We start from the raw sequence: 26,991 nt of genomic DNA on the forward strand, positions 1-26,991 counted from the left end.
TATGAACTATCACCTCTTCCCGTACTAACCATGTCATAGTATTTTCCACAATTACCTTAAACTTGGACAAATCTTAGCATTCCTACAAGCCCTAAAGTAGTTTTACATATGTTTTTTTTAACCATTTTTTAAGTTGAAGTATAGTTAATTTAGTTTCAGGTATACAGTAAAGTGATTCTGTTTTGTGTGTATATATATATATAATGCATATACTTTTTCAGATTCATTTTTATTACAGGTTATTACAAGATACTAAATATAATTTCCTGTGCTATACAGTAGGACCTTGTTGTTTATGTATAGTAGTGTGTATATGTTAATCCCAAACTCCTAATTTATCTCTCTCCCCTCTCCGCTATCCCCTTTGGTAACCATAAGTTTGTTTTCTATGTCTGTGAGTCTATTTGAAGTTTTACATTTTTGATGGGTAAAACAGAGTATTAATAAAAGTGTATCAACAGCCGAGTCTTGATTGCTACATTGACTGGTAGGAAACTACAATAGGTAAATCTGTTATTTTTGATAGAATAACGGGATGGTGCAGTGTAGTCTAAACTTGACTTTATTTCAGCCTTCTTAGTTCATCACAGAGTCCTTCGCTCTCTGGAGTGGTAAATCATTTGGTATCCTCTGACTATTTTTATAGTAGATTATATAATAGTACCTAAATAAAGTACTTCTAAAGCCAAGTGAGTCCTTCATAATTTCCTTTTAACTAAAAGCTGATTCCCTTCTTTGAGGGAAACTCATATTACTAATTATTTCTATAAAAAGAAGATTATTTTGGCTCCGCATTTGGTGTATGTGGTGTCGAAGATACAGTAAGCAAAAGTGTTGGAAGTCCAGGGGAAGAAATAACAAATTTTAATGCTTTTTCTATTGCCCATACAGCAAGATAAAACAATACTTACTAGAGAAGACTATACTTTACCCTTTACTATGAACCTCCGTCTTCGTTGGCGATTAAGAGTAGTTAGTTACACAGGGGAGCATATGTACCTGGCCTAGGCTCTCCTGTGACGTAATCTTCCTCCGCTCCATCCTGCATATCCAGGTGCCTGGGTGTTGTCAGCAGTTAAGCTTTATGAGCTGTCATCTAGTAAAGTACTCAGAAGAGAATCCTGCAAGAGAAGTGAGGAAATCTGCCCTTACTTCCTTAACTTACCTGGTTGTAGCTTCCCCACGCTCCTTGTACCCACGATGCTGTCAGTCATTTCTTCAGCTGTTTAAAGTCCTTTCTGCTTCTCTCAGTATTCTGAGTCCTCCCCTGAGTACCAACCAGAGCTCAGCCATTCATGGGAAAGGCAAAAGAAGGCAAGAAGGAGGAATTAAACTACAGTAGAAAGACCATGGGGTTCTGGAGTCAGACCTCAAGCCAAATCCTACTTTCACCACTCGGACAAGTGACTTACCTTACTGAGCTTCACTTTTCCCTGCAAAATAGGTATTATAATAATACACCTTCAGAATGAAGATTAAGTGTCTAATGTAGGGTCTAATATAGTGATTTTTTTTACTTAATGAGCTTCCCTCTTTTGTCATGTTCATCGTGTAAATAGCAGAGCGTGCTCTGTGTGTGCCAGTGATCCGCCAGACTGCTGAATCTCAAGCATTAAACAGAGCGTAAATAACTGTATCTGCATGAAGAGTCTGCAGACTTTCTGTGGACAGTCAGATAGTAAATATTTTAGGCTTTGCAGGCCTTACAGTCTCTGTCACAGCTCTTCTGCTGTTATGGAGCAAAGCAGCCGCGGGCAATATGTAAATGAGCACGTGCGGCTGTGTTCTAATAAAGTATTTACAGAAACAGGTGGTGGGCCAGATTTGCCTCGCTGGCAACAGCTTGCCAAACCCTAGTCTGTATTATTGTCCGTACAAGGGAGACCTGTTGCCAGAGATTTCATAGTCTTACATCGTAATACAGCCCTCCTTTTTAAAAATAAATTTAGTAAACTTACCTCACTATGAGTTGAACAGTGGAGTCAGGAGGTTATATTTCTCCAAACGGATAAAGTCTGTTATTGTAGAAGAGAGTGTTTCCTGTACCACTGTTTAACTGCAACTTTATTTTAATGTTTGCCTTACTCTTTCTGTTTTTTGAATTTTATTTTATTTATTTTTCTATAGCAGGTTCTTATTAGTTAGCTGTTTTATACATATTAGTGTATACATGTCAATCCCAATCTCCCAGTTCATCCCACCACCACCCCTCAACCTTACTTTTTAATACTGAAAATTAAAGGCTTGGTCCCACCAAACATTTATATAAATCACACTAACAGTGGTCAGTACATAATTAGGAAATGTTGACTTCTATATTACTCATTTGGAAAATCATGGTGCATTTCAGCAAATGCAAAACCACTGAGGATGCTTCTGTAAAGAAACTGTTCAACGTTGTCTGTTACTGTCTGTGCGTTTTCCAAAATTATTTAATCACAGAACTCATAGAACAGCTAATTATGTCCCTAGAACTATATTCAGAAGACGGTATTCTGAGGCTCTCTGGTCTCACTGACTTAGGAGATCATGCAGTTACTTAGCAATTCTGGAAGAAGAATTTACATCTCTTGCTCTTGAGTATACAGTCTACTATTTCCCCCCTCACCATTTCGTTCTGCTCTTAGCTTAAAGAAAACAACTATTACAGTTGACCCTTGAACAACATAGGTTTGCACTGTGCAGATCCACTTATACATGGATTTTTTTCTATAAAAACTACACCACTACAGGCCTTCCCTGGCGGTCCAGTTGTTACGACTCTGCGCTCCCATTGCAGGGGGCACGGGTTCGATCCCTGGTCAGAGAACTATGATCCCACATGCCGTGCCGAGTGGCCAAAAAAAGACTACACCACTACAGATCCGTGGTTGGTTGGATCCATGGATGCAGAACCGCAGATGCAGGGAGCCCACTGTAAAGTTATACTCAGATACTCGACTGACGGGGGGGCAGGGTCTATGCTCCTAGCCCCCGAGTTGTTCAAGGGTAGTCAGCTGTATTTGGAAATAATTTCAAACTTACAGAAAAGTTGCAAGAAAAAGGGGAGTACACCCATGTATACTGATTGTTACCATCGTGTCCCATTTGCTTTGTTTGTGTTTTTCCATACACCCATTCTGTCATACATACACATGCACACGCATGTATTTTTTTTCCAAACCATTTGAGATTAGTTGCCTATATCATGGCCCTTTACCCCTAAATATTTCAGCAAGTGTTTCATCTTTTATGATGTGGACATTTTTAGAGATTAGCGTCCCTTTGGTTTTTTTGAATAGGGTGATCCCGGTTCGGGTTTGTCTCATGTTTCCCGGTTACATCCAGGTGTTGCATTACCAGCTAGCACATTATATAAACGATGTTATATCCTCATGGCATCACATTCAGAGGCACATATATCTCTCTGCCCCTCATTGGTAATGTCCTTTTTTTTTTTTTATTTTTTGTGGTACGTGGGCCTCTCACTGTTGTGGCCTCTCCCGTTGCGGAGCACAGGCTCCGGACGCGCAGGCTCAGCGGCCATGGCTCACGGGTCCAGCCGCTCCGTGGCATGTGGGATCTTCCCGGACCGGGGCACGATCCTGCGTCCCCTGCATCGGCAGGCGGACTCTCAACCACTGCGCCACCAGGGAGGCCCCGGTAATGTTCATTTTGATCACCCAGTCAAGGTGTGGCCCAGTGTCTCCACTGTATCGTTGCTGGTTTTCCCTTGAATTCGTAAGTAATCTGTGGGGAATCTACATCCTTTTGAGAGTCGATGCAGTAAAGTTGTTAAGAGCTTGTACTCAAGTCACAGCTGGGTTCGAGTCCAGCTAACTCTATGAACACAGGCAAGTTTATTATCTGTGAAATAGGGGAGGTAGTTGCCATCTCTTTGTCTGTCTATTTATGAGCTTTAAATGAAACAATGAAATAAGAATGTGAAGCTCAGGCCTGGCATGTAATAAATGCTTCGCAAATGTCAGCTATTATTTTAGTTCTGGAAATATGCATTAGTAGGCATAGTAGTAAAGCCTAAGGCTTTATAACCCAAAGCTAAAAAAGACTTCCCGAAGTTATTTCTTCCACGAAGATTAACATTTTATCCAAGATGAATGTGTTTTTAAAGTATCTTCTTACTGAGTTTGTTCTTTGTCTTGGTGTTCTTTCCTACCTGCTGTACCCTGTCCCTTCTGGTATGTGTGAGACAGGTAGTTAAGGGGTGAAACCACTGTCAGGAAATATTCTTTCTGGATTCAGAGTTGTTTGGTTTCCAGTTTCATAAAGATCTTAATTGAACAGACAATTTAAAAATCAGCTGTACCTGTTTTCTGTGTTACTACCACTGTGATAGTCTCCTGTAACTGTCGTCAAAGACTTTCTAAAAGAGGGGTAGACATGCTAGTAGAATTAGAAAGAAATGAGAGAGGTTTAGATGGACTTAAAACACAGGGAGCAGCCTCACATGTAGATATTATTAGAAGGTGCCACGAGGTGCTCCCTGTGGCTGGCGTGTGAAGTTCAGGGTAGAAAGTGGTATGGTGGTGGACTGGCAGAATTAGTTAGCGCTCGACCATCAGGGACCCCATTTTGCCACACCAGGATCGTAAAGGCAGTAGAGAGCCAAGGATTAAGTGTGAGAGTATCGTGATCAGACTTTTTGTTTTGGCCATACCATGTGGCTTGCAGGATCTTAGTTCCCTGACCAGGGATCAAACGCGTGCCCCCTGCAGTGGAGTCTCAGAGTCTTAACCGCTGGACCGCCAGGGAATTCCCCATACTTTTTGAGGAAGACCACTGACGGTAGCTACAGAAGGGAAGTGGAGAATAGTGTGATGCTAGAGGTGAGAAGGCTAGCTGCAGCCTGGATGTGACAGTGGGATGAGAAAGCACTGAATAATTTCTAGACATGAAGGAGAAGTTTATAAGATCTGGTGCCTGATTTGGAAATGGGGACGTAGGAAGCAAAAGGGAGCTGGAAAAATCAAGGCTTCTGACTGGGTGACTGGATGTACGATGGTGCGATTCACTGAAATTGATAAGACACAAGGAGGAACAGGTTTGGAGAGTCGGCAGATGGGGACGTTGATGTTAACACGAGATATGTCAGTGGAATATAGAGTAAGAGGTCTTTCTACATGTGCCTAACGTTCAACAGAAATCTGTGCTAGAGAGTAAGATTTTGAATTGTGTCATCAGCGTGCAAATGGTAGTTAAAGCCATGATAGTGGATGAAATTGCAAGAGTGAGTATGTGCAGGGCTAAGGACTAAGACTTGGTATAGCATTTGTTTGTATTAGCCTATAGAAACATGTTTAGTTTTCGATAAGTTTAAATTAGATGTTCAGTTTATTCAGTGCTGTTGCTTTAGGGTCTAACCCCCCAAAATGAGAAACATGTTTGTATTTTATTTGACTGCATGGGTTAAAAGGTATTAAATAACGGCAGATGACTAGCTCTCTGGGGTACATTGGAGGTGCAGAAATCCTCAGCATAAAGATTATAAACAGAAACAAGAGCTTTTTGAGCTGTTTTAACTTTAATTTTTAGGGAAACATTCTGATTAGATTGTAATTTTATGAGAGTAGAAAGAAACTAATTTCAGTCCCTTCCCTTTCACATTGCCAAACATCACACTGGGCAGGCAGACTCTTAATAAGCACAGCACTAACAGCCCACGTCCAAAGGGATGTCAGGGGTACAAATAAGGGACATGAGAAGGTGAGGATCAAAATTAAACTGAAGGGCTTCCCTGGTGGCGCAGTGGTTGAGAGTCCGCCTGCCGATGTAGGGGACACGGGTTTGTGCCCCGGTCCGGGAAGATCCCACATGCCGCGGAGCCGCTGCGCCCGTGAGCCATGGCCGCTGAGCCTGCGCGTCCGGAGCCTGTGCTCCGCAACGGGACAGGGCACAACAGTGAGAGGCCCGCATACCGCCAAAAAAAAAAAAAAAAAAAAAGTAAAAAAGTAAACTGAATTTTGCCTAGGGCTGCCTTTCCTGTGCTTCTTAGCAACTTTAAGTCCTGAATATGTTATAAGTACCAAATTGACAAATACTTCACACTGACGAGAAACAAGAAGACTGGACAGTTTTACCCATACCTTAGCAAAGGTCTTCCTTTACTGTTTTATAGTCTAGAAGTAAAATAATTTCAGAGTACTGAGCTTTAAGTGAGAGGAGTAGAGAGTAATAGAATCTTTTACCATTTATTTCTTGTAGAAAATATAAGTATCGAACTGCTTTTTTTCTTGCCAAGTAGTCTAATCTGTCTTCAGCTATTTTAAGTGTTTACCCCGAGTATTTTAAGCACAAAAGCAAAATGCGTTTGTCTTTTTTTATTTTTTGCTTTTATGAAATTTAATCGTATTTTCTTTTAAGGAAGTCCATTCCAAACCAGAACAGTTTGTGGACCTTAAATAACTGTTGTAGGGCTTCCCTGGTGGCTCAGTGGCTGAGAGTCCGCCTGCCGAGGCAAGGGACACGGGTTCGTGCCCCGGTCCGGGAAGATCCCACATGTCGCGGAGAGGCTGGGCCCGTGAGCCATGGCCGCTGAGCCTGCGCGTCCGGAGCCTGTGCTGTGCAGCGGGAGAGGCCACAGCAGTGAGAGGCCCGCGTACCGCAAAAAAAAAAAAAAAAAAAAAAATTGTTGTAGTTTCACTGGCACATTTGTTCAACAAACATTTATTGTATACGTGTATGTGTTAGGCACAATACTGGATCTGGGGTAGACAAAGCAAAAAAGAATCCCTATCCTTCGTGCATCTTACATTTTGGGGAGAAGAGACAGACGATGAACAAAACAATAAGTAAATTCAGTAGTCTGTGAGGAGGTAAGTGCTACCCAGGAAAAGAAAGCAGGGTAGTGGGATAGAACAGGGTTGAGGGGGAGAGATTCCGTATTTTTTGCAACATTTTACTATGAAAAATTTCAAACGTACTGTGAGGTTGCAAGCATTTTATAGTGACCACCCATGTACCCCGTGGCTAGACTCCACCATTAACATTTCACTCTACTTTGCTTTATCACACATCTGTTCATCTCTGCATCCATCAATCCTTCTTGTTTTGATGCATTTCTAAGTAAATTACAGACATCAGTGCATGTTTCCCTAAATACTTCAGCATACATATCATTAATTAGAGTTCAGCATGTATTTACTGTTTTTTTTTCTTCTGAGGTAAAATTTACATGCAAAGAAATTCACAAATACTTGGTGTATATTAGCTGGATTTTGACAAATTCACCTACTTGTCTAACCCATCCCCCAACAAGATATGGAACTTTACCATCATCCCAGAAAATTCTTTCATTCCCATTCCAGTCAATCCTTGCCCCCAGGCCTCAGAAGCAGCTACTGCTTTTCTTTTTTCTTTCTTTTTTTTTTTTTTACCGTAGATTAATGTTGCTTGTTTTGAAACGTCACATAAATGGACTCAGAGTGTGGACTGTCTTGTGCAGAGCTATTTTCCCTCACCCCAGTGTTTTGGGGACTTGCCCGTGTCATGCCATGCGTAGGTGGTTTGTTCCGCTGTGTTGCTGGGTGGTCCTCCGTTGTGTCACCGAACCGCAGTTTGTGCACCAGTCCTGATGATGGACGTTCGGGCTGTTTCCACTTTGGGGCTATTACGAATAATAAAACCGTATGAACATTCTCATTCAGGTCCTTTTGTGGGCTTGCATCCTCATTTCTCCTAGGAGTGGGATTGCTGGGCCCTGTGCAACGTGTATGTCTGGTTTCATGAGATCCGCCGCCCCTTTTTCTCACTAACCGTGTCTGAGAGTTGGAGTTGTTCCTCATCCTCAGAGTTGTTCGGTGTGGTCAGCCTTCTCAGTTGTAGCCATTTTGGGGACCGTAGAGTGGAAGAGCTGGTGAAGAATGCTCTGTCTGCAAAGGGGAGTTTTGAACCAAGATTTGAAGAAAGTGAGGAAGCGCAAGCCATTCTGAGTTTGACAGAGAGCAAGGAATCTAGTATGACAAGAGCAGAATGGAAGTAAGGGTTGCCTGGGCACAACAAGGAAGGGGAATGTGCACATCCTGTTGGACCTTGTAAGCAGTTTTAAGAACTTTGGCTTTTATTCTGAGTGAGGTGGGAAATAATTGGAATGTTCTAACGGAAGAATGGCATGGTCTGACTTGTATATTAACAGATTACTCTGATTATTGCATGAAGACAGACAGAAATGGAAGCAGGGAAACCAGTCAGAAGGCTGTCGTAATGAGCCAGGCAAGAGCTGGGTGTTCGGATGCAGAACCTGGGAGCCCTTGCTGGAGCACTGTTCCTGAATAGGCATGGCTGTCTGGTTCTCAGGAAAGTCGTCAGGAAGCAGCTGAGAAAGTGATTCGGCTCAGCCCTTCTGTTGTGGTGGCAGTGGAGTCTAGCCCTCCCTGCATAAATGAGCAGGGGTTCAGTAACTTCTTAGGTGGCTTTTTACAAATTAGTCCTCACTTATTTACCCATAAGAAATCTTATACAATATTGTTGCTTTCAAACCTGTTTTTAATTCAGTAACCCAAAAGGTCTAAATGTGGTCTTAATTGTTGTTATGGCTGACCGTTAAGGCCATTATTTTCTTAAATAAATATACTTAATGAATAAGTTGATATAATTTAATCTTTGTTTAGGAATTTGCCCAGTATAACCTTGAATAACTCTTTCTGGTTTGGTAATATTTATTAGAACTTACTATAGAGCAGGTAGAAATACCTTTTTCATTTTTTTCATTCAATTTAGTCTTATCGTTATTTTTCTATAATGATATTTTTTAGAATACTGGGTACCTGCAATAAAGGAAAACATAGTTCTAGCTGCTAAGTAGATTACAAAGATAATCTTGTTTATCCCTCATCCTTAAAAGAATTGAGAGTCCCCCATACTACAAGAGAATACATCTTTTAAAGGAAAAGATATAAAGGTTAGTTAGACATAGCATCTAATCTTAAGGAGCTTAACATTTTGGAGATCAGTATGTAGACAAATAAGTGATTACAGCACGATTTCTTACGTAGAGGATGTAGTGCTGTAAAAGCACAGATAGGGGAAGCAGAGGGAAGATCGTTTTATTTTATTTTTTTAATAGATCTTTATTGGAGTATAATTACTTCACAATGCTATGTTAGTTTCTGTTGGCAAAGTTAGTTTCTGTTGGCAAAGTTTCTATGGCAAAGCGAATCAGCCATATGCATACATATATCCCCGTATCCCCTCCCTCCCACCCTCCCTATGCCACCCCTCTAGGTCGACACAGAGCACCAAGCTGATCTCCCTGTGCTATGCAGCTGCTTCCCACCAGCCGACTGTTTTACGTTCAGTAGTGTATATAGGTACATGCCACTCTCACTTCGCCCCAGCTTCGCCCTCCAACCCCATGTCCTCAAGTCCATTTTCTGTGTCTGTCTCTTTATTCCTGTCCTGCCCCTAGGTTCTTCAGAACCTTTTTTTTTTAGATTCCATATATACGTGTTAGCATAGTGTATTTGTTTTTCTCTTTCTGACTTACTTCACTCTGTATGACAGTCTCTGGGTCCATCCACCTCACTACAAATAACTCAATTTCATTTCTTTTTATGGCTGAGTAATATTCCTTTGTATATATGTGCCACATCCTCTTTATTCATTCATCTGTCGATGGACACTGAGGTTGCTTCCATGTCCTGGCTATTGTAAAGAGAGCTGCAGTGAACATTGGGGTGCATGTGTCTTTTTTTTTTTTTACAAACCCACAATTTATTGTTATATTGTTGCTTTAAACAGTCACATGCATTTTAAGAAAAGGGAAACAATCTTTTATATTTACCCATAATTTGGTTCTTTGTTCTCTCCTGATAAATCTGTTTCCATCTGCTATTGTTTCCCTTCCATCTGAAGAACTTCCTTTAGCATTTCTTTTTTAAATTAATTTATTTATTTTTGGCTGCATTGGGTCTTCATTGCTGCTCACGGGCTTTCTGTAGTAGCGGTGAGCAGGGGCTACTCTTCGTTGTGGTTCGCGGGCTTCTCATTGTGGTGGCTTCTCTTGTGGAGCACGGGCTCTAGGCACGCGGGCTTCAGTAGTTGTGGCGTGTGCATGTGTCTTTTTGAATTATGGTTTCCTCAGGGTATATGCTCAGTAGTGGGATTGCTGGGTCGTACAGTAGTTCTATTTTTAGTTTTTTAAGGAACTTCCATACTGTTCTCCATAGTGGCTGTATCGGTTTACATTCCCACCAGCAGTGCAAGTGGGAATTGCACTGCAATTACATTCCCTCTTCTCCACACCCTCTCCAGCATTTATTGTTTGTAGATTTTCTGATAATGGCCTTATTGTGGTTTTGATGTGCATTCCTCTAACGATTAATGATGGTGATGGCAGAGGAGGCAAGAGCATACACGGGAGAAAAGACAGCCTCTTCCATAAGTGGGGCTGGGAAGCTGGACAGCTGCCTATAAAAGAATGAAACTAGAGCACTCCCTAACACCAGACACAAAAATAAACTCCTAATGGAGTAAAGACCTAAATGTAAGGCCAGACACTATCAAACTCTTAGAGGAAAACATAGGACAAACACTTTTTGACATAAACCACAGCAAGATCTTTTTTGACCCACCTCCTAGAGAAATGGGAATAAAAACAAAAATAAACAAATGGGACCTAATGAAACTTAAAAGCTTTTACACAGCAAAGGAAACTATAAACAAGACAAAAAGAAAGATCATTTTAAACCAGACTTTGAAGAACAAGTGGGAATTTCCTTGGGAGTGGGGCTGGCGTATGGTCCATCTGTGTGAGCAAAGGCACACAACAGATGTTTAAGACACAGTACTGTCCCTTCAGATGGGTCTTATCTACCGATACCTAATGTCACTCTTAATCAATAAAAATGATATTTTCTGACTTCTCAAATTTGTGATATGCCCTGTTTATAACCAGTTAACCATTTTGCATTAATTACCAATGTTTTTATCAAAGAGACCATTACCACCTGAAAAGGCAGAAATTTTCTAGGGGTAAGCAAAAATAACAAAGGGGAAAGGAAAAGAAAAACATTAAGTGCTGGAAAGAAAAGAGGGAAAGACGGGTAAGAAAAAAAAGAGATATGTATATAAAACAAATAATAAAAATAAGTAGCAGAGTGACTTGCTGGACTTAGGGTCTGAGGAGGAAGCTAAGATTCCTGCCTGGGTCTCTGTCTCTAAAGCCCACGCTCTTCCAGTGCGCCAGGTGGGCTGAAGTAACAAAAGTGAATATTTGGAGCCTGCAATTGCAGGGTTCATGGGGACACGAAAGTGTGCCTCTGAACTTTCCGAAGATCATCGTTCAGTCTTTTCTGAACTTCTTCTTTATTGTTCACGTTGCTATGTATAGAAAACATTATCATTACTTGCAGCGCAAGAGGCTTTTAAAGTAAATTGCCTAATCGTAAGTTACGATTCATCTGATTCCATTTTATGTAAGGTTGACTATCTTAAAATTCTTTAGATTATTTAATAGTATTTACTTTGTTCCCTGTAAGATCAGATTTGAGAGGGTATACCTTTGTTATTTTATGAAAAATGGGAATTGATCCTGGTGTTTTGATGATTAACTCTTAAATTGCACCTGAGCCTAGTTATTATAAATATTCTATGATATAAAGAAACTTTACCCTCCCAGGGTGTCAAGCTAGTAAGTGGTCTTCACACACAGCTACTTCCTTTTCTTAAAATAATCTTTTAACTCCTGTTCTAGCTTAAATGTCACTTGGCACTAGTGAAAGTGATACTGTCCTTGAAATCCCTTTCCTATTTATATTTCCCATTAACACATTGTTCTTTTCCTTCACAGCACTTATCACACTTTACAGTTTATTTTTAGGGCTGTTTTATTAGTGTCTGTCCTCCCTACTACAGTGTCAGGAACCGTGCTATTTTATTTACCATTGTGTTCCCAGGAGAGGCACATAGTGGGCAGTCAGTAAATATGGACTAAGTTAATTAACGAGAAGCTTAAGCCCAGCTGTTCTGCCCTGTATCTCCAGTTGTTGTCCTATACCCGCATTTCCCAAACTGCATTACAAAAGTTCTCCATGAGCTATTAATGGATACTTTCTGAAAAAATGATTCTGTGGTCATAGATTTGGAATGACTGAACCCTCTGTCATGAGCAAACACAGTTTACATTGCCGTGTTAAAAGCTTTCATTCCAAAAGTTTAAAAATCCAACGTTCTCTCTTTTTTTTTTTAACTGTCAGACTCATTATTGGACTACCTATTGATAATTTGAAATTAAGTATTCCAGTGAACACAGTTTGGGAAGGCTGGCTTATTCAGTGCTGCAAGTAGATGTATTTAGAAGTTTCATTGACAGATATTATCTTCCAGGAACATCTGGCATTTTATATAATTGTAATTTAGGATCGGATCATCTTAGTTATTTAGTCAAGGCATTCAATAAGTAATTATTGAATTGAATTCATAGCTCATCTTATTCTAATTTATTTCATGTATTACTTGGCTTCACCATTTCACAGCTTCCTACTCAAAGCAAAAATTTCATTTTCACTTATAATTTAATGTTACTTTAATATAATTTAATGTTTTTTTCTTGGAAGTAGATGTATATAGTTTGGGGTTTTAAAAATACGTTCTTTACCTGGAAAGCTGCAAGTGTAATGTTTTACTCTGGAACTAAACTTGACTTAAATGGGAAGGGTTTTACTGAACTAAATAAATTGTGTCTTTCAGAAATTACCTTTGTTTTAGAAAATCATGTAGTGAGATGTACTCAAATATTTTTTGTCAAAAAGAATTACAAAGAATTTTAGAAAATAAGGGAAATAAAATTATAGAAGAGTATTTCAAAATTATATCACCAGGAGGTGATCTGTTAACTGGTGTACATACTTTGAAACTTGACACATATGTGTGCCTGCTTGCATCTGTGTGGTATGTGTGTGTGTGTACATACACAGATACCTACATACATATTCATTCAACAGATATTTAAGCACCATGCTTTGTACTCGGCACTGTTTTCGGGTGGTTATTTAGCAGTGAACAAAATAGACAAAAATCCCTGCCCTCACGATGCTTAGATTGCGGGGGGGAGGAAGGGGTGACAACAGTAAACAAACCAAGGATATGACATGTCAGAGGACTGTAAGAGCTTTGGAAAAATATAGCAGTGAGAAGAATAAAGGAGCATAGAGAGAAGGATTGTTACGTGTTCAGCTGCTTTTAGACTTTTTCCTATATTTGTGTGTGTTCAATTATGTCTTTTGCTTTTAAAAAAGATTAAATACAAATATCCTGAACATACAATTTTCAGATCTGTCTTTTTACTTAATAAATTGATGGGTTTTTCCATTTCATTAAATATTATTCTGAACCATTTAAAGGCTATGCATGTTCCATTTTCTAGAATATGGTCCGTTTTCTAGACAGCAGCCAGGCTGATCTTTAAAATCCTTCAGCCACTGTTGCTCTTAGTACAAGGACAAATCTGTAACATGCCCCATGTCCCTGCATGATTTGACCCTGACCCCCTTTGCACTCTCACCCCCTGTGCTCCAGCCACACCGGCACCTGTGTGTGGTCTCCTTCCCATCCTCGAGTCTTTGTACATACACAGGGCTACAGTAAATAGGAAGGTTTAAGGTTATAGTTACACACCAGTTGTTGAGTGATTTTTAAGGCTTAGAAGAACATATTTGTTGTATATTGTACATATCTTGGCTCCTTATGTTCCTTATGAGGAAATTTTGTCGAATATTTTATAAAACAAAAAAACACATGGAAGATTTTTTTAAAGCAGTATTTACTATAATATTGATAAAAAGTTTGATTTCATGATTCTAGGAAAATGGATATAAAGATAAGGAAGTCTTTCTACAGAATGCTGTTAACACTAGGAAGAATAGGAATGGTAACAAGCGTATGGTAAATCTTCAGCTTCTCTAGTAATGAAAGGTACACATTTGCTACCACGTTTTAGGTAGGTAGTGTGTCTCAGCCATTTTATCTTAACCACAATCCCATATGGTAGGTACACAGTATACATTTATAGGTAATAAAACTTGCTGGTATGAATATCTTGTCCCAAGTCCCAAAGTCATGGAGCTAGTAAACGGTGGAGCCAACCTTCCAATCCAGAGCGCTCCCGATTGCAAGTCATGTTCTTCACCACCACACTACAGTGCCTGTAAGAAATCTAAAGCCTTAGTGGCCCCATTTCACACCTAGAAAGTAATTTTCATTGTGGTTCATCTAGAGAAACGAATGAAATAGCCAGGAAAGTTCTGAAAAAGAATCATGAGGAGTGAATTTAGTATCTAGTCAGCACTAGATAATAAAATGTAGTCTGCGGCTGCACTTTGAAAAACACGTTAAATACTAGCAGAGGAGGCAGTTGAGTAGAGGAGGGCAAAAGAACTTGGAAATACTCCCAAGTGCAAGTGGAATTCTGAGAAAGGCACATTTTTAGTCATTAAAATAGGGAATAGGTGATTTTATGCATGACGTTCATACACCCTTCGAGATGGCTTGCTGTCTCTCCGTATACAAAAAAAAAAACCGTCTCTCACATGTTCACCTACACAGAGAAATGCTAATGGATTAAGGACAAAATGCAAATGAAGAATAGTGTGCCTCACTCCCCCGCTCCCTCCTTGAGTTTGATGTAAGTAGGGGGCATAGGTCACAGAACATTTCTCTTGCTCTTTGAGGGTATCTGAGAGGAGAAGAGTACACCTGTGATTGATTTCCCCCCTGGGGCTCAGAAGCACCCTGTGTCAGAGGGCACAAGGGCCAGTACACACGCCCATAGGCTGTTCGGAGTCACCCCTCCCCCCCTCACACTTAGTTTCTACCAGCTCCCAGGAGCCACAAGGCAGCCTGAATCAAAGATAAGTTGAGCTATAAAAATGAAAGGTTTTGTTTACACACCCTAGTTTGTGACTATACGATTTATACCTGTTACTAAGGATGACAGAATCATAAAGGAAAAGGTTAATAAATTTGACTAATAGAACTTTCCTGTGTGGAAAAAATCCTCTAAACAAAATCAGAAGTCAAACTTCAGGAAAACAGTTGTCAGTTTTATTACATGGGGGCTAATTTCCTTAATATTGAAAAGGAAAATAATCCACATATTTAAACATCAATGAGAAAAAGAAAAGCAGCACTTTTGAAAATGAGCAAACAGCAACACGTAAGGGAAGAAAAACTCATTGTAAAGAAATTAACCTAAAATAAAATGGGTCATTTTAAAATTGAAAAGAGATGTTAAGGAGTTACTGCAAGGAGTGGTAGGAATATGCGCTGTAACTTCATATACCCTTTGAGCGCTTCCGTCTCTTGTCCTACAGATGCTTTCACGGGCTCACAAAGGTGTCTCATGCATATAGTAGTACAGGATTGGTTTTTGCAGCGTTCAGGGAGAAGGATAGGCATTTAAGTTGCTTCCAGGGTTTTTTCCCTATCAATTCGTGTCTGGTTAAATAAGTTACGGTACATCCACATAGTGGAATACAATGCAGCTGTTGCAAAAATGGTAGTGAAAGTATCAGTATGGAAAAATCTCCCAGGTATGTCAAGGGACCAAAGCCCTAGGGATAAAGCTCTGTATGTTGCGCAGCAGAATCCTAGGTGTGAATTGATATATACGTATATGTAACATTAACAGAGGCTACGTATGAAGACTGGAATTTTTTGTTTTCATACTGTTGGAATGTTTTTCATCCTTCAACGTGTATTTTATATACAGTATTTTAAAAACTAGCTTAAATTTAATGAAATGTTTATCAAAATTCAATGATGATGGGGTGGGTGAGAACAGGTATTTCTGTGGCAGCTGGTGAAAATCTTTCTGTGTGGCACCTCAACCAAAGCTTATTTTGAGCACCTGTAACTGCCAAGCATTGTACTAAACATTTAATGCGCATTTAGCTTACTTAAATCTCCAACCATCCGTGGAAGATTCTATTTTTCTTTTCCTGGAGGAAACAGATTTAGAAGAATGAAGTGTCTTGCCAGGAGTCACAACGTCTGGAGCCTTTGCCTTCAATCCCTATACTTTACTACCGTTCAAAAAGGGCTCCAGAAATTCAGAAGAAAGGTTATTACTCGAAACACAGACCAGGTTTGAATCCGTGTCAGCTTCGTGAATGAAAAATGGAGACAATAATCTGTACCCTTCTTTGGAATGATCATATTAGTTGATTTGTATGACATTTATGAAACACTGTATGAATAAGCAATTAGAATCGATAAAATATTTTTTATACAAAGCCTGCTTTCGTCATACAGTACGTTCGAATGTTTTAACCCTCTTTTTAAAACAGTCTCATCTGTAGAATGCAAACTTCTTTTTTAAAAATAAATTTATGTATTATTTTTGGCTGCGGTGAGTCTTCGTTGCTGTGCACGGGCTTTCTCTAGTTGCAGCGAGCGGGAGCTACTCTTGGTTGCGGTGCGCAGGCTTCTCACTGCGGTGGCTTCTCTTGTTGCGGAGCGTGGGCTCTAGGCACGCGGGCTTCGGTAGTTGTGGCACGTGGGCTCAGTAGTTGTGGCTCGCGCGTTCTAGAGCGCAGGCTCAGTAGTCGTGCTGCACGGGCTTAGTTGGTCCGAGGCATGTGGGATCTTCCCGGACCAGGGCTCGAACCCATGTCCCCTGCATTGGCGGGCGGATTCTTAACCACTGCACCACCAGGGAAGTCCCTATAAAATGCAAACTTTAATAACAGTTTTAGTCAGTTTTTGGAATCTTTTGTATAATTTAACTCTCAATTTCGGTGTAGTACCTTTTCTTAAATTGAGGAAATAGGGCTTCCCTGGTGGCGGTTCAGGTTCATGCCCCGGTCCGGGAAGATCCCACATGCCGCGGAGCGGCTGGGCCCGTGACCCATGGCCGCTGAGCCTGTGCGTCCGGAGCCTGTGCTCCGCAACGGGAGAGGCCGCAACAGTGAGAGGCCCGCGTACCACAAAAAAAAAAAAAAAAAAAAAAAAAAAAATTGAGGAAATATACAGTGTATCTGACAAAATCTTGTTTCTATTCAAAATGTTTTTACCACAACTGTATTGTTAGCATCCTTGCAAGGCTACTAAAATTCCTCTATTTTAAAAACAAATGAAAACCTCTTCATGAGGCTACATGTTCTGTTTGCTAGTTTTTTAATACGTAACTTACCTCTTTTTCCCTCTTTTTAGGAACACCATCTTCAGCGGGCTATCTCGGCACAGCAGGTGTATGGCGAGAAGAGGGACAACATGGTCATTCCAGTCCCGGAGGCAGAAAGCAACATCGCTTACTATGAGTCCATTTACCCCGGGGAGTTCAGGATGCCAAAGCAGCTCATTCACATACAGCGTAAGTAATTCCTCTTCTGGTAACTGTACTGTGCATTCTCTTCTTCTGTAACTCTCGGCAGGTTTTTATCAGTTCGGGGCCATTTTCAGTACCCACTTCACTGACCAGAATCAGCTTGAGAGTTATTAGAGCCCATTTTCACCTTTTATAATTGTGCTTGAGCTCTCTGCCTGACAGAAAAGATAGCATTTTCATCCCAGATTTTTGGCTTCATCTCAATATGGGACCTTATGCTACTGTAGATGAGTAGGATAAAGAATATACCTTAGATGTAGAGATCATTTTCTTACTCTTCAGAAATAGTAATGTTAATTGCCTTAAAGAATTTCTTAATAGAAGTCAGAGGTCAGCAAACCTTTTCTGTAAGTATTTCAGGCTTTGCGGGTCATTCAGTCTCTGTCACAGCTATTTTACTCTGTGTCCCAATAAAACTGTATTGACTAAAACAGATGGCAACCCAGTATTGGCCTACGGGCTGTAGTCTGCCAACCCCGTCTGTGTTTCTACTAATATTTTTCGTTTTTTCTTTTTTGGCCGAGCTGCGCGGCTTGTGGGATCTTAGTTCCCTAACCAGGGATCGAACCCAGACCCTTGGCAGTGAAAGTGCTGAGTCCTTACCACCTGACTGCCAGAGAATTCCCCTAATTTTTATAAATATAGCATTTTTAATTGGTAACTTGTCTCACTTGGTACTGATAGGCTCTTCATTGGAAATGATCCTTTGATAGCTAATCACATTTGATGATGAACAGCTGAGAGCTTGTAGACTTAGGCAAATATATTTCATTCACTCAGTCCCCACATAGTGGACAACTTAAACAGATAATTGAAAGGTTACTAAGGTAAAATTGCTACAGCTTTCATTGTGGTCTTGCTGACCTTTATGATCAAGAGGTTTTTCCAGGGGCCTGTTTCAACTTTTTCTCAGGACAATATAAATCTGTTTTGTTCTTATTGTTCTTTCTACGGACATAGAGAAACTAGCTTTAACCAGTTTCCAGCTTATTAACTACTTTTCTGACTCATTTAACCTCTCTCCAGATGATCTAGTTCCTGTCCTGGATTCTAAGCATTTTTTTTTTTAACTATTTCTTGAATATGAAAACTAAAAGTAGACATAATGCCTTTATTGGCTCTTATCAGTTCTGTATTGGCGTTTGATAGTTTTAACTTGTAATGTTTTTTCATCTTTACCTCTGACTTGTACCTAATCTTCCTGACTTCCTTTAGAAAAAAAAGAAATTTTTCCAATTTATTAAAGGCTACTTTGAAGTGAACCAAACAAGCAGCATGTGTTTTCTTGCCCACTCACATGTTTAATAACATGTCAGACACAGACATTCTAAACAATTTTGACCAGTATTAAGGACCTAAAAATTAGTTCTCTGGAAAATCATGTCAGTGTGAAAGTACCAGAACTGATCCTTCCTCTACACGTGAACTAGAGCCACACTGCATTCCACAGCCACAGGCTGTATTATCTCACGAATACAGGCTTTTAGGTTGAAGCAGCACTGGGCAAGATAAAATTACATGAATCAATTTACATTATCATTACTATCAGAAAAAAAAATTTGAATGCATGTTTTACAAATAGTTGCTTATTGATGACCAAAATTCACAAACCACATTTTATTTGTAGCTCATGGATTAAATTGTGGTCAGAAGAGTCAAAAGGGACTGTATTTAAAAAGGAATTGACTTTGTTGACATTGTAATCAAATAATAGTAATAAAATGGGAGCAGAATTGTGAATTATTTTGGGAAAAATTTTTTTGCATCGGTACAAATTTGGAAAGATGTATTACATTGGAATGTTAATAAAGACAGCTAAATTAGTGTTAGCTGCCTTTGGATTTCTTTTAACATTTTGTCTTGGATGATTATAGATTCACAGAACATGTGAAGCCTTGTATAATCACCACCACAATTAAGATAATTGTACCATCACCCCAAGACTCCATCTTGTTGCTCCTTTAAATGCACCCCTAGCCCCGGCAACCACTAGTCTGTTCTCCATCTCTGTAATTATGTTTGTTGATGAAGGTAACATAGATGAAATCATGCAGTATATATCCTTTTGAGACTGACTTTTTCCTCTTAGCATAGCCTCCTTGACGTTCATCCAAGCTGTTGCATGTATCAGTCGTCCTTCTTTCCTCTTGCTGAGCAGTCTTCCGTGATCCATGTGCACTGCATGTTTCACTGCTCACCCACTGAAAGACATTTGGGTAGTTTCCAGATTTTAACTATTGATATTTCAAATAAAGCTGCTATGAGTGTTCATGTACAGATTTTTGAGTGAACATAAATTTTTATTTCTCTGGCTTAATTACCTTAAGAGTAGTTGCTGGGTCATACATTTTTAGTTTGACAAGAACGTCTACACTGTATCCCAGAGTGGAGGTACTGTTTTACATTATCATCAGCAGTGTATGTGTGATCCAGTTTCTCCTGTATCCTTGCCAGCATTTGAGGTTATCACTTTTTAATTTTAGCCATTCTAATAGGTGTGCAGTGATATCTCATTGTACTTTTTTTTTTTTTTTTTTTGCGGTACGCGGGCCTCTCACTGTTGTGGCCTCTCCCGTTGCGGAGCACAGGCTCCGGACGCGCAGGCTCAGTGGCCATGGCTCACGGGCCCAGCCGCTCCGCGGCATGTGGGATCTTCCCGGACCAGGGCACGAACCCATGTCCCCTGCATCGGCAGGCGAACTCTCAACCACTGCGCCACCAGGGAAGCCCTCTCATTGTACTTTAAATTTGTGTTTCTCTAAATGGCTAACATGTTAAACGTCTTCTCATGTGTTTGCCATCTATATATCTTATTTGGTGAAATCATCGCACAGGTCTTTTGCCCATTTTCTAATTAGATTGTTTATTTTAATGTTGAGTTTTGAGGATTTTGTTTTGTTTATATATTCTAGACACACGCCTTTGTCATATGTGATCTGGAAATATTTTCTCCCAGTATATAATTTGTCTTTTCATTCTCTTAACAGATTTTCACAGAGCAGAAGTTTTTAATGTTGATGAGATCCATTTACCAATTTTCCTCTTACAGTTCATGATTTTGGTATCAACTCTAAGAATACTCTTTGTTTTGCCTGGGGTCCAAAGATTTTGTCGTATGACCTGTTCTGGAAGTTTCACAGTTTTACATTTTACATTTTTTTTTTATTTAATAAATTTATTTGTTTTTGGCTGCGTTGGGTCTTCGTTTAGTTGCAGCGAGTGGGGGCTACTCTTTGTCTAGTTGCAGCGAGCGGGGGCTACTCTTCGTTGCTGTGCGCAGGCTTCTCACTGCGGTGGCTTCTCTTGTTGCGGAGCATGGGCTCTAGGTTCGCGAGCTTCAGTAGTTGCGGCACGTGGGCTCAGTAGTTGTGGCTCGTGGGCTCTAGAGCACAGGCTCGGTAGTTGTGGCTCACGGGCTTAGTTGCTCCTCGGCATGTGGGATCTTCCCGGACCAGGGCTCGAACCCGTGTCCCCTGCATTGGCAGGCGGATTCTTAACCACTGCGCCACCAGGGAAGTCCCTTCCTTTTACGTTTAAGTATGTGATCAATTTTGAGTGTGAGGTTTAGGTCATGGTGTTCCCCCTGCCTCCATTCTGGGTATCTAATTGTTCCAGCACCATTTATTGAAAAAGTGATCCCTCCTCCATTGATTGCTTTTGCTTCTTGGCAAGAAATTAATTATGCATGTTGATGAGTCTCTATTTCTGGCTTCTGTTCATCCACTATTCCACTGATTTCTGTGTTTATCCCGAGACAGTACCACTGTCCTGATTACTGCAGCTCTATGATAATCCTTAACATCAGGGAGAGTACTTCCTCCTTTATTTTTCTCCTTCAAGATTGTTTTGGGTATTCTAGGGCTTTTCCCTGTAAATATTACAATAAGTTTGTATCTGCAAAGAAACCTGCTGAGGTTTTGATAGAAATTGCACTTAACCCTATAGATCATTGTAGGGAGAGCTGACATCTTTCCTGTGTTGAGTCTTCCAGCCCACGACCACTGTGTGACCCTCCAAGTATTTAGGTCTTCTTTGATTTCTTTTATAAAGTTGAGACTTTTTAATTTTCATCATAGAGAGCCATGGTTTTTTAGTACTTCTTTTTAGATTTATACCTGTTTTCTTTGGAACATTTGAAAATGGTATTGCACTTTTGATTTTGGTTTCCACTTTTTCATTGTATACAGAAATGCAGCTTAATTGTATGTTGAGCTTATGTCCTGTGGCCTTAACTGAAATTACATATTAGTTCTTGGAGATGTTTGCAGATTCTTTGGGATTTTCTGAATGGAAAATCATGTCGTAGTCTGCAAATAGAAATGGTTTTGTTTTTCCTTTCCAACCTGTATGTCTTTAATTGCTTTCTTGCCTTAGTATAGTGGTTAGAACTTGAATATGATTTTAAAATAAGAATGGTGAGAGCAGACATCCTTGCCTTGTTCCTGATCTTAGAGGGAAGGAATTTAGTCTTTCACCATTAAGTATTATGTCACCTGTAGGGTGGTTTCTTTTTGTAGTTGCTTCTATGAGATTGAGGAAGTTCCCCTGTATTCCTAGGGTACTGGGAGTTTGTATCATGACTGTTGAATTTGTCAAATGCTTTTTCTGCAATGACATTGCAGAATGACAATGCAAATGCTTTTTCTGCATTGACATTGACATTGATAAGGCCATGTGATTTTTTTTTTCCTTCTTTAGCCTTTGATATGATAGGTTGTATTGGTTGGTTTTCAAATATTGAACCAACCTTGCATACCTGGAATAAATCCCACTTGGCTGTGGTGTATTATTTTTTTCATACATTGTTAGGTGCGATTTTATTGAGGAGTTTTGCATCTAAATTCATGAAAGATATTGGCCGGTAGTCTTTTGTGTTTGTGTGTGTGTGCTCTGCCTTGTCAGGTTTTGGTATCAGGGTAATACTGGCCTCATAAAACAAGTTGGGAAGTGTTTCCTCTTATTTTCTGGAAGAAATTGTGTAAAATTGATGTTAATTCTTTAAAAATTGGTATTGGCTTTTAGTATACTACAATACACAAGAAAAGGCTAGTTATACTGTAAATTTCTGCAAAGTTAAAATTGAATCTTGAATGCCAGGTGGTCTAAGAAGTTGCTTATGAAGGGTACATTGCCTTGAATTATGTATGTAGACCGGTTCATTTCAATTCTCATAATTTCTATTTTGTAAAACTCTTAAACTAATTTACACAAACTGCTCCTTGGAGTTTTAAAGATGATAATTAGTATTGCCTAAAAAAGTAATGATAAACACGTTTGAGAATTATTGCCTGTTATATTCTCCTTCCACCCCCAGAGTTACAATGCATATTACTTATAGGCTCTGGGAATCTCACAGTTAAAAAAGAAAGTTTCTTTTAACCCAGCATTTTCAAAATATATTCATTACATGTTATCTGTTAACATTTCATTGAACATTTATTTGGAAAATCTCAACGTTTTCCTTGTCTTTTAACAGGCTTAGGAAAGAGAGCATAATTTTCTCCTATCAGAGCTGTAAAGGAAGAAACCTGTATTAAAACCATCGTCCCCTTCTTATAGTTCCAAACTGTGGTTACTTTTCTAAACTATTTCAGAGTGCTATTCAGCATCTCCTGCTCCACAGGGTCTTAATGCTGTTTCTCTTTTGATTGGTGATCTGGAAGCCTTCTAGATTGTACAGCTAGGACTTCTCCTTTCCTATTCATACTGGCAGAAAGGACAAAAACAGTTCTGACCAGGATAGGCAGGAACAATTCTCTCTCCCCCTTCCCCTTTGCACTCGGGTCTCAAGGTTCTCTCCTGTTAATCCTCAAAGGAAATCTTTTTTTATCAGGCAGTCTTGGTGTATATTTGAATATGTATATATGTGTGTGTATAGATACAGATCTGTGCATTTCCGGTTCTGTCCACTGGTAGAGCCAAGAAGCAAAAAATACTCAGTAGCAATAAGCACACCTAGCACCTATTCCCTGATCTGTTCCCTGCTAAATAGGGCCAAGAATATGCAGAGAAATGGCTGATCCCAGGGCTGGGGCAGGGTGAGTACAAGATAAACCTGGAACATCTTGTTATGCCAGAAATTAAGAACTCACAAAAATGGCAGAGGCATATTCCACTGGCTAATTTAGGGACATTTTAAGCAGTGAAATAGTTGGGTACAGTGAACGACTTACAAACATGGAAAAAGTAGGAATTCATTATCACCACACTGGTAATAAGCCGTGCTAAATGGGGGCTTATTACTATGACCAGAAGTGTAGTCTCGTGGTTTTACAGTACAGAATGTCAAGAGCTGAACGGTGCTGTGGGAAGAGACTGCTGGAGAATCATCTTCGCACTAAGTGCGACCGAGATTGAGCCACACGAGAATCGCCAGTGTGTGCTCTCTGTAAGGGGAAATTCTCATGAGGGTCAGGACATTTCCATGGCCTTAAACTCTCCCCACAAACTGCTCATTAGTTACGGCGGCAGGTGAGGGCGGCAGTTATACGGTGGGGTAATGGGGCAATATCTTGACTGGTGGTCACAGTTACCACACTTATGAGAAACAGATGAACATCATGTGCCTCTAGGTGTGAGACCCTGGGAAGGACTAAGTCGAGTGGTGTGGCAGCTAAGAGAGTATAACCTAATCACAGTGGGGAAAATCCCACAGACACAGAGTGAGCAACCTGCTAGTAGTGGGAATGGTAATACTCCTGAAACAGACATCATCAGTGTCCTAAAAGACAGCGAAAGGCTGTGGAAATGTTCCAAAGTAAAGGAGGCTAAAGAGACGTCAGGAAAAATAATACCTGATCCCAGAGTGGTCGTGTACTGTAGTGGGAAATGTTATGAATTATTGGATCAGCTGGCAAAAGTGGAATATAAAGTTGATGACTGTACTGTGATTATGTGGAAACACACTCTGAAGTATTTAGCAGGAAAGAGCCATTATGAAGGTAATTTACCCTCTGGTGGCTCAAAATAGTGTGTGTGGGGTGTGTGCGGTGTGTGTGTGTGTGTATACACATGGAGGGGGAGAGGACACACACATGCAAGTGACAAAGCAAATGGAGTACAATTTTAACAGCAGGTGAATCTGGGTAAAGGATATGCAGGTGTCCCTTGTGCTGTTTTTATTTGGAGGCTTTTATAAGTTTGAATTTATTTATAAATGAAAAGATTTTTAAAAAACAGATCTTTATAGAGCCTCCTTTTGTTTATTACCTCTCAGAACAGAGGTGTCCTTTCTTTATGCCCTGAATCTGAAAGATTACATTTTCTCCTTCCCTTTCCCCATTATTCTTCTGGTTTTACTTTCTCACAGATAAAATCTATAGCATCAACCAACCGTGCAGATATAGCAGAACTTTAACTACAAAGGACTTCATATGTAGGATTTCAAATCTTTCAGATCTGGGATTCTCTGTTTACTGTCCCCAGGTACATTCTAGAAGTGACTCAGTAGTTTATAAATATAAAGAAGTTGAAGAATTTCATGATCTAGCTAGCCAGTGATCGCTTTTGTCTTCTTAGGTCCAAGCAAGGATGTCAAATACCTACCACCGCACAGTAAATACCACTATTACGATGGTCTTTTCTGCTGCCCAGAATTTATTCCAGGGTCTTTGCAAGTAGCTGTTACCAGTCACGGGGAGCTAGTGCTTGAGCGGAAACCTGTGTGCCCTCCCTGCTGTGGGAGGTTTCTCCTCAGCCTCGAATACTGTGCCTTCTTTTCCATCAGGAGTTCTATTCTGTTCCCAGTCTACGTTTTGTGCCATTTTGGGGACCCAAATACCCTTTCACTATTTGCTTCCTGTAATTTAAAAATGCTGCTTGGAGTTATGGACATACCTACCTGTGCACACGTAGTATGAGCTGTAATATGGCATTTGTTACATAGACTTTTGTATGCATTTCACCTTTACTACTGGACTCTAAGCACAGTGGTTTGTACCACTTTGTATCTCCTTTAAAATAATCTAATCAATTTACGTGTACTGTTGTGTTCTTTTTATTAGGTTTATTTTCTATAGAATTTCCTCCTCCATCTCTATAGAATACTGTATTTTGTTTACCTGTATACATATCTGGGTTTATCTCTAGCAGAATGTTTTAAACAGAGTCAGCTTCTACTGTATGTCTCCCATAGTTAACAATTATTGGCTAACTAGGGCTCACTGTAATTGGTAGAACTCAATTAGAAGAGGCAACTCATTTGCCTGTTTCTCTTTAGACCTTGTTTTTTGCACTCAGTAACATGGCCCAGGAAATTTGAAGATATTCCTGTTTCTAGAACCATGATGCATATATGTTACATTTTCTTTTTTTTTTTTTTTTTTTGGGTACGCGGGCCTCTCACTGTTGTGGCCTCTCCCATTGCGGAGCACAGGCTACGGACGCGCAGGCTCCGCGGCCATGGCTCACGGGCCCAGCCGCTCCGCGGCATGTGGGATCTTCCCGGACCGGGGCACGAACCCATGTCCCCTGCATCGGCAGGCGGACTCTCAGCCACTGCGCCACCAGGGATGCCCCATATGTTACATCTTTATCAGCTGCAGCTGAGCTGTCAGTTGGACATTTGGCTGAAGCCAAATTACACTTCAATCATTGGCTGTGGTTTTTTGGTCAAATGAAATCCTAAAGTGAGATTTTACATGTTAGCTTTTCTCTAGGGTTTTAATATTTTATATCTGAACAAGATTTGGTTCTCCTCATATTTGAAGGTCTTAGATGTGTTTGCATTAACTAAAGAAAAGCTTCTGGCACAGGCAAGAGCAGCCTCTCAGGTACTTGGTCACTTCAGTGGCGAAGACATAGAGCTCCCTAGGGCGGGAATCTTCCTTTCCCATCGCCTTAATTTGTTGGATGTGACTTGTCATTGATGATATAAGGTATGCCAGGAGTATGTCAAGTGTATCTTGATAATGCATAAGTAAGGTGATACTAGGTAGGCTTGTTTAGTTTTTATGAATAATTAAGCTTTGTAAATGTGATTTGCTCTAAAAGAAAAATAAATTTTATAGTGGAGGGTGCCAAAGCAATGTATGAACGAGACCCTACACACGTATAAAGTACACCCTTAAGTAGGCAGAACACTGATAGTTGGGCCCTATCAGTTTGGCTTTCTGGATTATCTGGATCACCCTCTTTAATAGAACTTCCAGTGATGATGGAAATGTTTTTATAATCTGTAGCGTCTGGTAACAGCAGTAACCACTAGCCACATGTAATACTTAGCACTTGAAATGTGGCTACTGAATTTTGCATTAAGTTAATTTAAATCTAATTGGTCATACGTGGCTAGTGGTTACTCCACAGATGTGGATTTTTTTGGTTAGGGACAAAACAACAAGTGTGTTTAATCCAACAGTTGGTTTTTTTTTGGTTTTTTTTTTTTTTTTTGCGGCACGCGGGCCTCTCACTGTTGTGGCCTCTCCCTTTGCGGAGCACAGGCTCTGGATGCGCAGGCTCAGCGGCCATGGCTCAACGGGCCCAGCCGCCCCGCGGCATGTGGGATCTTCCCGGACCGGGGCACGAACCTGTGTCCCCTGCATCGGCAGGCGGACTCTCAACCACTGCGCCACCAGGGAAGCCCATTAATCCAACAGTTTTAAACCACTTGGGAATCTCCAAAATCTCTGTTTACATTGCAACAGCAAACAGAATTAGATGGTGGAAAATCATTG

At 40.2% G+C, this 26,991-nt stretch overlaps 1 protein-coding gene across 3 annotated transcripts in view; it reads left to right on the plus strand.

The window, feature by feature from the left end:
- Positions 1–26,991, plus strand: part of EPC1 (enhancer of polycomb homolog 1) — a 94,043-nt gene that overhangs the window by 48,351 nt on the left and 18,701 nt on the right. For all 3 annotated transcript variants that reach the window (XM_079913095.1, XM_079913093.1, XM_079913094.1), the window contains exon 2: positions 17,146–17,305. In XM_079913095.1, the coding sequence (XP_079769221.1) occupies positions 17,146–17,305 (160 nt within the window). The remainder of the gene's footprint in view (positions 1–17,145; positions 17,306–26,991) is intronic.

This window comes from Stenella coeruleoalba (genome assembly GCF_951394435.1).
Source record: "Stenella coeruleoalba genome assembly, chromosome: 2".
NCBI classification, from domain to species: domain Eukaryota; kingdom Metazoa; phylum Chordata; class Mammalia; order Artiodactyla; family Delphinidae; genus Stenella; species Stenella coeruleoalba.